At 33.9% G+C, this 12,067-nt stretch overlaps 1 protein-coding gene across 8 annotated transcripts in view; it reads right to left on the minus strand.

Annotated features, from left to right (window-relative positions):
* LOC118747881 (arginine-glutamic acid dipeptide repeats protein) overlaps positions 1 to 12,067 on the minus strand; it is a 60,793-nt gene that overhangs the window by 16,612 nt on the left and 32,114 nt on the right. For 6 of the 8 annotated variants that reach the window (XM_036482079.1, XM_036482078.1, XM_036482081.1 and 3 more), the window contains 3 exons: positions 6,718 to 6,850; positions 2,151 to 2,307; positions 1,988 to 2,064 (listed from right to left, as the gene is read on the minus strand). In XM_036482079.1, coding sequence (XP_036337972.1) covers positions 1,988 to 2,064; positions 2,151 to 2,307; positions 6,718 to 6,780 — 297 coding nt within the window. In that variant the 5' untranslated portion in view covers positions 6,781 to 6,850. The remainder of the gene's footprint in view (positions 1 to 1,987; positions 2,065 to 2,150; positions 2,308 to 6,717; positions 6,851 to 12,067) is intronic. The other 2 variants (XM_036482083.1, XM_036482080.1) reach the window with 1 other exon arrangement.

The raw sequence follows: 12,067 nt of genomic DNA on the forward strand, positions 1-12,067 counted from the left end.
ATGTACGTATGTTCGCGGATAACTTTGGACCCTGTGAACGGTTTTCGATAATTATTTTTTTAAGAATAATTTTTGATGTGGAAACTTCCGACAGTTGTAGTCAGCTGTTCAAGCACATGAGTGTGGTAAATCTACATTAAGGATAGTCACGTCACACATTTAGTTATACAACTTTAATGCAGCTCAGTGCCTTGTGGCGATCAATCCGCTTTCAATTCGGCAATCACGCTTTCATCTTACAAACTCTGACTGGATAATAGCTTTATTAGCGATGGTCTGCAGAAACCACGACACAAATAGCCTAGGTTAGTAAGAGAAGATCTAGTCTAGTCTTTCGACTGGCACGATTACCGCTTCGACATGTTATCGGAAGTATTGAAGGCCACTGCTTGATGTGAATGCATGCTTTATTGAGTCTTTGGCTCGACTGAGTATACCGCCCATTTACAAATGATTTTGTGACCTTTACCAGAACGACGAATTGACTTCACTTCTAGGGGAATGAACAATAGACGAGTAAGAAGCCTGTTTACTGTATTAAATCAACTTATGGCGGTCTAACGAATGTGGGCAGCCACGATAACCTATTCCCAACCTAGCTGAACAGCTATCAATTTCGAGGCATCGGAATTTCAGCGTTGATGACAAGTCTTGCCTAAAATAAATGGAATTATATATGGAGAAAAAGCGGGCAAGTGTTTTTTATATTTAAAGGCAATATTAAAGCAAAGGCAGGTCGAAGTTATTTCTTTACATGGCAACGTTCGGCCCAATGCCCCATGATTCGTAAAAAAAAAAACAACCATAGTATTAAGTGGACATTGCTCCTGGTCTCTAAAGGTCTAACCTATGTACAATTGGCAGTTCACCGGTAAATTTCTTACGCAGAACATCAAAATTGGCTCCAAACCTGTGAGGCTATTCTTGAAAGAGTTAGCCGCAAATATCGTATCGCTATCACAAGCCTGCGACTTCCATCACACAGCAGCTTGCGATGGCGATGCGAAAAATGTCGAGAATAAAATATCGGGCCTTTTTTAAGATTGATTTAAAAACATGCCTGAGTTGTGGGATAATGTTTATTCACAATAATTCCGATGTGAGATTCATATTAAGTTTTTTGACCGTTGAGAAGCGAATGAAGTCAAGTTGAAATACAGCTCAGCCAACTTGGGGATGTAAAACGGATTTTCCTCTGCCATTTAACACTGTCATACAAATTTAGATTTGCTTATGATGTATCTTCGGTGGCTGTATTTTGTTGAATTTCGAGGAAAATCTTCTTCAGTGATGAGGAACATTTCACGCACATGGCTTTGTAAATAGGCAATATTTTCGAATCTGGAGCAATTTTTATACTGTATAACTGCAACCATTGAGAGACATTGTACCTGCGAAAAGGGACTGCTTTGATTAAAATGTGAACCAGTGGCGTCATCGGGCCGCCGTGAACGTCAATTCTCAGTCATGGCTTGGCCGTCATGATTAATAGATGTTTTTGGATCTGAAAACCACGCAGTCAGTTATGACTATATTGCTTGACAAATTCCCAGGATGTATAATTACGAGTTTCGGCCAGACGGTTTGGCCTTCAAGACCCTGCGATTTAGCGCCTTTGGATTTCTTTATGTGAGGCTGCACTGTTTTATCCGAAAAATCTCACGACATATAAAGGACAAGGTACATCAAGTTATGGGTCCATTTATTGCCCGAATTGTGTGAAAAAGTCATGGAAAGTAACCCCAATGGCATTAGGTGCTGCAAGCGGTACCGTGGAAAACATTTGAGTGATATTGTTTTCCACGTGCAGTGGCATAGTCCAACATTTATGTAGTTTAAGAATACCCTAGTCTAAAGAAAGCTTGAATTTTTTTTACAAATTTTGTTACATAACCTAAACAAAAAAAAAAAAAAGAAATTCTACACTTTGCCTGTACTACACATACAACACAAGTACATGTACATATGTTCAGAGTATAGTACTTACAATATCCAAAGCGTTAATTGTTGTATCGTCACGACTAGCAGCTAAACAACCGTCTTCTAGTCCTCCATCACACATTCCTGAAAAACAATGGAAAACCGAAATAATTAAGTAAATGAAATTTCCATTAGCATACGCACACGCACAAACACACACATCAACTGACCTTGAAATGCAGCCATAGAACGCGCCGCACGCAAAAACATTAACAAATCGCCATCGGCCACAATGCCAGGACTCCATCTTGATTCTTCTAGTTCGCGTTCGTCGCTCTCTTTGTCAACAGGGAAGCTTGAAATTGGATTATAATCGGGCAATTTTGCCTTTTGTGTCCATAAAACAATTTCACAATTAGTAAAACTTATATGCATTTTGTGGATTGGTTATTTATTTAAAATAACTATAAAACACTCTTCTCTAAGTGATTTATGTTCGTAGAATTTTATAAGTTTTTTTTTTTATTTTTTTATTTTAGTTTATTTACATCTTTATTATTATTACTATTATTATTGTTATTGATTAATGGTTTTCTTGGTTTATTATACATTACTATTTTTTATTATAATTATCTCATTTTTACACAACACAGCAACAAAATACTCTACCATTATACAATTTAAATTAAAAAAAAAAAAAAAAAACTGTATACACGTACGTTCTCAATTATATGCAGTATGTATTTATGTATGTCTGTATGTATGTAAAAATACCTACGACATAAATACATATGTAGATGAAATGAGTGTGATTAATGTTTGGAAGGATTGGGATCGGAAATAGGGGTGAAAATCAAAACCATATTATTAGAGAACCCATTCGATGCTGGTTATGCTTTTGCTTGGCAATATGTGTAGTCAGGCGATGGCAATAGTAACAAGAAGTATAACAATAACAATAACAACGCCAGCATATCGAACGGGTTAAGTGACTTTATTATATTACTAATTGTCAATTATTTTGAGCCAATTATAGGGGGAAAATAATACGATGCAAATGATATGGTAGGTACGCGTATGTATGTACATATGTATGTATGTACATGCAGTGACTCAAATAAATGACCAAGTGTTGATTTTATTTTAATTATTCATAATGCTTTTCGAACTAATTTTTTTGTTGTAATTTTTCTTTAAAAATACCGGCCAAGCTTTAACCAAAAACATATCAATTACACTTTATACAAAAATTTAGGAAAATTCAAAGAATTTTGATCAAAACTTCAACTTTTTAAACTGAAGCTTTGAAACAGTTTTGGAATGCAGTTCCCAAATTTCGCTCATACAATTTTAGTCCAATGAAGTGCAAGTTTCAATCAGCAAAAAAAAAAATTCGCGCTGATTTTTGAGACGCCTTTTACGGTATATTTTTATATAACAAGTGCAATTTACAAAAACTGGCGTTGATTATTTGAAATTTTGTTGCTAACGGTCTTCCGCATTTTATTTCATAAGAAATTCAAGCTTATATGGGAAAAAGTGCAAAAATCTGTCACCAAAAAAAAAAAAAAAAACTCAAAAATCAACGGGAGTTTCTAGCCGTTTGACATTCTTGCACTTCATTAAAACAAAATTGTATTGGCTATAAAACTGCATACCCAAAAATGTTCTAAAGATTCAGGTTAAAAATTTGTTGAAATTTGTAAATTTTGTAACAAGTTTGAAACTGCGATTTATATGGTTTTGGTTAAAGCTTGGACGGTATTTTTATAGAAAAATTACAAAAAAAATTAGCTCGATAAAAATTATGAATATTAAAAAAAAAAAATATGTCAACACGCGGTCATTTGTTTGAGTCACTGTATGTAGTTAGTAGTACATATGTATGGAGATATTAAGAGAATAATGAGCTGTTAAACCAATGAGATACGAAAACAAGAAATTATAATTGCAAAAAAAAATAAAAGATAAAGTTAAAAAAATTAAAAAAATAAAAGTTAATAAATAACAAAGCTGTCAGTCAACGAATAGCGCCAATACAAATGTTGATTTGTTAGACTTGTTCTCACTACACATTGACCTTCTTTTGCTTCCTCTACAGAAATATACCTTACACGTGCTGCTACTTGCGAGAGTTAAGTAAATTTCAAATTATTATAGTAAATACTCAATTATTTAGCTGATTATGGAGCAAATATATTGAACTGGCACTTAGAAAGCGTTTTTGTATAATATGTGAACTCGTTCAAATTTCGCGCATACCCCTCACCTACGTATTTATGTTTAATATTAATCACCGGTGTGAAATAACTGTCGCTCGCACAGTTAAAGCCGCGAAACAATTAACTAAATTTTCATAAATGTTGGAAATACTCGTGTGTACATTCAAAACGGTTTGTTTAATGAAATGTTTTTAATGGCTTTGACAGCTGTTATCCCAAATTCGAAATTTTGTATATGAAATACCTTTCAACCGGAATCGTTCTACATTCATGATAAACGGAACCATTTCGGATGACAAAATTTTTCGCCGGTGAAATTTTTCATCAAAAAGTTAGTGATAAGGCTGATACAAATTTTTTAAAAATTCGTTAAACAAAATGAAGCGATAATTTCTAAACTGAAAATTCTATTTATGTAACTGCTGCTCGATCTGTTTAAATTTTCTCATTAAAACCAATATTCTATAGGGTGACCTGTATAGCTTTGAACTAGAATCTGTAGAATTTAAAAACTTTGCAAAAATTTTTAGCTGCGAAAAATCTCAATTCGGAAAAAATTTCGACGTCTCGCACAACCTCAGAAAATTAAGAAAGACGCCAAAAAGGAAAAATAAAAATTCCAAAAAATCCCGAACTCTGAAAAGTCTCAAACTCACAGTGAAGCTCCCGACAACTCCAAAAAGATCCTAACTCCGAAAAAAAAACTAAAAAAAAAAATTGTAAATACAGTACTAAAAAAATTCACAACGTAAATAACCAGAACTGCGAAAAATTCCAGAACACCAAAAAATCTCACAACTCCGAAAATCTCAACACTCAAAAAAAACTCCGAAAGTCAAATAAAACTCCGAAAAACAAACAAAACTCCGAAAAACAAACAAAACTCCGAAAACCAAACAAAACTCCGAAAAACAAACAAAATTCCGAAAAACAAACAAAACTCTGAAAAACCCAACAAAACTCCGAAAAACAAACAAAATTCCGAAAAACAAACAAAACTCCGAAAAACAAACAAAGCTCCGAAAAAAACCAGAGTAATGCCGGAAAACCCTTTAGTACTACAAAAAAAATCAGAACCTCGAAAAACTCTGGAAACACTCCGAAAAAAATACAACAGAACTGCTCCGAAAAAATTCAACACCTATGGAAAAATCCAGAATTGAAAAAAAATATATAACAAAACTCCGAGAAAATCCAGAGCAATTCCGAAAGAAGCCAGAGCAGCTTTGTAAAACCTAGATTTCAGGACTACGAACAAATTTAGAACCTCGAACAAATTCAGAAACACTAAGAAAAAATTCAAAAGTCCGAAAAAAGTCAAAAATCCAAGAAAAATTAAAAAGTAAGAAAAAATTCAAAACTCCGAAAAAATCTTAAACTCCAAAATGTATCTCTAAGCTTATTTACAGGGTATGGTAAGTGCTTTCTAAAGAAAACGATCTTAGACTGAGGGATTTAAAGGAAACAACTCTGTCCGAAAGAATTGTGAAATTTCAGTTAGCCTAAGACTTTTATCTGCCTTTACCTAAAGTTATTCAAAATGCGTAATTTATTGTTCGCTATTTATTTATTCATTGGTATATATTGCAACAGGTGGTAAGGATTACTTAACGCCTAACAATCGACCACTTCAACAAACAAAAATACTAAAATTTTCCCACGCACATAATTCGCTTAACTTCTGTAGAAATATCTACAGCTAACCGATATGGTGTTAAAACCCCAGCAAAATACCAGCAATTAAATTTCAATTAACCCATATTTGTCGTGAGTTAAGTATTTACGTACATACATATATACAATTAATTGCAAATGTATTTATTTAAATTTATAAAACCACCTCAATGCGATTAAACGCTTAGTGCTAATTACACAGGCATAATCACGAGAAAATACTAACTTAATTATAACAATGAAAAATAAAAACATGAAATAAAACCACAAAACAATAAAACGAAAAAACAACAACAACAACAAGACTAGCAACAAAAATGAGAAAACTACGACAAAAACAGCTAATCACGAACAACCAAACACAACACAAGTGCCTACTAATATATTTACACACAAATTACACATTCTATGCACATACATATGTATGTATTGTACACACAAGTAACGCCAAGTAACAACTTGTCAGCCATGTCAACAGACAGCAAATTAAAATGTGAAAATGTGAATTATTTTAGCGCACTAGCTACTCAACGCAAGGCAGCAGCACAAAAAAAAATAAAAAATAAAAATTAAAAAAAAAAAATAAAAAATAAAAATTTTAAAAATTAAATTAAATGAAAATTCAAAGAAACCAATTCTTTTTGGTAAAACAATTTTAGTTACACGTAAGATATAATACATTAAAAAAAAAAGTAAAAAATATGTATATTAAAACAAAAAGTATTATGACTACTACATAGTGCATGAATTTTTTGTACGTCTATGATTACGATTACAATTGGATTTGTTTCGATTCGAGATGATTTGAGTTGAACTTTGATTTGGATTTGATTTTAATGAAAATTTTGAATTTGAAAAAATAGACTTGTTACCGTGAGATTTTCGTGAGTTATGTACGTACATAGACATCGTTTACCTGGTGGCCGGGACCCACTCGAATTTCTCCCTGAGTGGAGGCCGCCATTACCCTTTAAAGACACGCTTCCGGTCCAGTGTTAAGCTTTTTATTGCCCTCTATGATGAAAATATGCAAACTGCAAGAGAGAGAGAATATATATAGATACTATATATATAGTTTGTATGTATGTATGCATGTATTCAATATGTATAAAGTATGCATCAAGCGCAGTGGTAGCGTAGTAATTTAATTGAAAATTCATAAGTAAGCAAAAATGGCCAGATGACAAAGGTAATTGATAGAGCGCGACGACGATGATGTTGGTGGATGATGCTTGGCAAGGCGTACAACAGTGGCAATGAAATGTAGAGAAAGGCACGTAGTACTTGAACAATTGTGTGTTAATACCCTGTTGGAAAAAAAGTGATTAAAAGAACCACAAAAACGGAAAATCGAAGGCAAAATTAAAACCACACATCGATCGTAAGTTAGAAGAATGTCACAATTACAAAAAAAAAAAACAATAATAAATTATGCATAAACGACGGTTGTGCAAAAATGAAAATTTTCCAACTATAATCAGAAAACAATCACTCTTTAACAAAGGGAAGAAAATTAAATAAAAAAAATTAACAATTGGTAACAAGTTTTTAAAACTAAATAAAAAATAGTACACAAAACAAAAGTAACAAAAACAAGCACAAAAAATAAAAAAATAAATAAAAGCAACAAAATAGCAAAAAACAAATTACACAAATGAAGAATAAGAAAAAATAAAAATTAAAATAAAAAACCAGAAAACACTTTACGAAATTACATGTAAATTAAAAAAAAAGCAAATAAAACAAAAAAAAATTGATTGAATAAAATTAATTACATATATGTAATAAAAAAAATTTTATAGAAAATTAAAATAAATAAAAAAATCTAAGATCTAGACTTAAAAGGGGCTGCTAGATATACTTCTTTTTATAGTGACTATGTTATATCTTCAGATAGAAATGCCATAGAGCGAGCAGAGTGTTCTGGATTTTAAACAATTTTTTTATTTATATCGTTTGAGAATTGCGCACAAGAACTGAGAGTCGAATGAAATAGCATTCAAATGGCTATGTTGGTTTAGGCGCATATTTTTAGTGGCGCGTTTTGCTTATATAACAATCAGGGGAATATAGTAGATACTGTAATGGAATTCGATTACCAAAAATCTCTAAATTTGCGTGGTAAACATGAATCGGGTTTATGAATGCAAGATTATATTCTTAAAAAAAAATTTCATATTTTAAGGCATACCTGTTATTAATTAAAAAAAAAAATAATCGGTAGAAATATGATTTTCCAAGTATCAAAGTAAACTGCTAAAAAAAATTAATAAAAGTTTATATGCAATATTCCTACCTGGCATCGCGCACGTACGCAACAATTACCCTTACTACCCAGCGCATCAATGTGCATCACCATAGTGCAAGTGAAGTAGCAGATATCAGTGCAGAAAGTGTAAAGTATAGGAGGGTGCAACAAACATCAATGCAAAGGTTGGACAATTAAATTCACTGTAATTGACAGCGAAATCATAAACATGCCTCTCCTGCAGTGCAAAACGTGCATACGCACAAATAAGCATAAGTATGTGAAGAGACCACGTAGGAAAAAACTTGCGAGCCTTTTCCTGGTGGGGGAGGAAGCCTCTACTCTGGCAGCTAAGCGGCAATCAGAGCGCTGAGCTCGTCCACGTTTCGCTATATGCTAGTAGCGGATTGCCTTATTACTCTTCTTTCAATTGCATCTGATTAATACCTACTTAGTAATGCACCATCGATATCGTCGAGAGAGTGGGGGTTGGCTGCTTAGGCGAGTGCTGTTGGACAGTTGCACCTAGTGTCTGCTCAGCGAACGCTGGGCGAAGGCAAAGGCATGTACAACGGCACCGGCTTTCTGGCCTGAAGTGGACTGCAGGCGATCGAGAAATCTTTACAAAGCCGCAACTCTCACTTTTTGGGTGGATTGACATTAGGGTTGCCAACCATACTATAATATATAGTATTGTACTATTTTTCCGATCCGCGTACTATGTAACAGTATGTTGGAAAAAAATATAGTACGCGAAAATACTATGTTTCTTCAGCTATGAATATAAATATATTTCAGAAATCTGCAAGAAATATTGATTAAATATTCTTTAAAGTAAAAGGTCATAGTGAGTTTATAATCAAAAAAGGCAACATTTACAAAAAAAAACACTAAGAAAGAACTAACAAATTTACTTAAAGGTTTTTCTTTTTTACTCTCTATTCCAGCAACTTCGGCATTCACAGGAAGAACTTTTTCCATTACCTAAAAAGCGTTTTTACTTTTTCTTTTACATAAAATACTATATTTATTTGTAATGTACTATACTTTTTCCGATTATTTTGAAAAAGTACTATAAATATCTTAGAAAATGTTGGCAACCCTAATTGACAAGCTCCTTGCATTGCACTTTTCTGCGAATTTTCGTTCTCCTGGCAGTATCACAAAGAACCGATGATAGTCGGCTGGAATTTTATGTTTAATTTTCGGGGGAAAAAACTTGTTTTGTGGACTTCAAATATATGCATAGAAAAGTACCAGAAAAGGTTATTTGGTCTCTGTTCATTTTTCCGTTTAAAAAATCGTAAGAAAACCACACAGTGCAGGCCTTTTAAAGGAGGATCCTCCTAGAAAAATTATAACCAATTAGCTGTTTGCTGTGGGCCATTTCTGAAACTAAATGTATTTATACAATACAATAGCAAAAATAATTCGGTCGCAATGCAATTTCTTGTGGGGATGTTGCAGGAAGAACACATACACACAGGCAAGAATGCACGTTCTGAATAGGAAATATGAGACGAATCCAAGAACGCTGCAAAAATTAAAAATAAAATAAACATCCGCAGAACAAACAGGCGGTACACAAAATTGCAGGCAAGGCTTCGAAATGCAACAACAAAGCAAGGAAGGCACTAAGCCCAAGGGATGCACAACCGAATATACTATCTACACACAAATCTAGGTAGAGGGAGGCGTAAATGGTTTATATGTAATCATATTAGCACAAAATCGTAGACCTAAAAGTGAATAAATTTTGTATGTATGTATGTATGTAAGACGCTTCCCTTTCGACTTAAATCAATCTGTTCAAAAGAACTGCGAATGTATGTATGTGTGCCAGGATACACCCTACTTTACTTACACAGCATAACCGTGTATGTTCGCACCTTTGTTCGCCTTCACATTGAATGGATGCTGCTGTATCGAACAGCTGTAAAAGGATTTTCCGCACAGATGATTTATGTGTAATTGTTACAGTGCTGGAAACAGCAACAACAACAACAAGAATAATAACTCGCAAATCAAGGATAATAACGAAAATAGCAGCAGTAGATAATAAAGCGTTAAATCCACTTACTACCGTGTACAACAACAACAACAACAAACTAACGACGAGTCGACGAACAAAGCAAGGAAACGTAATGTAAACGTATAGGCAAAAGCAACAGCAACAACAACAGTGACCAAGTAAGTATGTATAGTCATGTGAAAAATAATAAGGACACGACATTTTGACTAGTTTTTCTTTTGTTTGCTTAATATTTATTATTTTGTTATAAAAATACAAACCATTATTTAACAAAAAAACATTGTTAGCAAAAAGTACAAATTTCAATGGGCTAAAAACTACATATTTTTTTTATAAAATTCTTAATAAAGTTGTTTTTGTTGTTGTAAAATTTTGTTGAATTTTTCTACAAAGTTTGTAATTTGCACTTACATATATCATATAAATAATCATTAAACAAACAGAACAAAAATAGCCAAAACTGTTCAAAATTTCAAGTCACTATTATTTTTCACATGACTGTACGTGCTTAATACCCATCAATGTAGCGCAGTAAACACATTTTGGCAATAAATCAACTTCAATAAATCAATAACGAAACACTCAATTACAATTTCAATTGCCCAATGACGATGTCGACAGCGATAATGTCCGATATGTGGTGTTGGCGGTGTCGTTGTCGTTGTCGTTGTCGCCCCGTAAAGTGTTCGTCTGATTGACATTGCTTTCGCTGTTGTTGTTGATGTTGTTGCTGGACATTTTATCGTTGCTCAGTCCAATGTTTTTGCTGTTGTTGCTTCAATTCTTGCCATCTGCACGTATATGTACATACATCCAACCAACCAACCAACCACAGAAGCCGACAACGACTCTACTACCTCACCGACCGACCGAGGAACTATGACGACCGACCATATGAAAATCCGCACTCAATTGCTACTCACATTTTGCATTTAAAGTGCACACAAATTATCGCAATTAAATGCAATTAATTAAAAATACACTCAAACAAGCAAGCAACTGCCGCACGGCACAGCACAGCACAGCCCAGTGAAATGCAGTGCAGTGTAGTGCTGTGCAGCACACACAAACAACAACAACACAATGAACAGGCGGCTGCGGCGAGCATAGAGCAGAGACAAACCGCCAAACAGCAACCGACAACCGACAACCGTCGACAACGAAATGCACAAATGGCAAAAAATAATAAATAAAATATAAACAGGAAAAAAGTCGACGAGTAATTCCAACAGCCAGCCAAACCATCCGGTCGACCGACCGTCCAACTAGAAGTCGTACGTTGCAGCGAGACGGTCAGCCAGCGAGCCAAGCCAGTAATGACCAAGGTAAGGGGAGGCAACCGCCAAGCCAATGCAACGTGCGCTCCGGCATGCAAAGCGATAGCGTTGGTAGCGACAAGGGTGGCGACGACATGGCAGTCTGGTGGTCAGAAGGAACGCGGCATGGGTGCATATAATAATATTGTAAATCATCATAAAGCTGCAACCGCACAACCAAAAGTGACAACAATAACAACAGCAATAACCACAATGTAGATATACAACAACAGCAACATGAGCAAGTACATATTTAAATAAAAACAAAAAAAAATTAACGACCCCAGCGCAGCTGACGGTGGGACCGAACTGCTAAAATAATTAATGAAAGCTGCGCTGTGTGAGGATAGGATATATTTTTCACTTCAGTCAAGCAGTGCAGAACGAATCGAAGGCCAAGGGGGCTTTGTTTTCGCATTTATTTTTTTTTTTTTAACTTTATTCGTTTGAGAATCGTCGCATAAAAATCGTATCACTAATTTACCAAATAGTAATGAAAAGAAAAAGTAGCATTTTCAAAAAAAAATATATATATTTTGAAACAAAAAATTTCAAAGAAATAATTTTGAAAGAAAAAGTATTTTAAAGAAAAAATATTTTTAAAGAACAAATATTTTGAAAGAAAAAATATTTTGAAAGAAAAAATATTTTGAAA

This window comes from Rhagoletis pomonella, unplaced genomic scaffold, assembly GCF_013731165.1.
Source record: "Rhagoletis pomonella isolate Grant_MI unplaced genomic scaffold, Rhpom_1.0 Rhpom_scaffold_00012, whole genome shotgun sequence".
Taxonomy (NCBI): Eukaryota; Metazoa; Arthropoda; class Insecta; order Diptera; family Tephritidae; genus Rhagoletis; species Rhagoletis pomonella.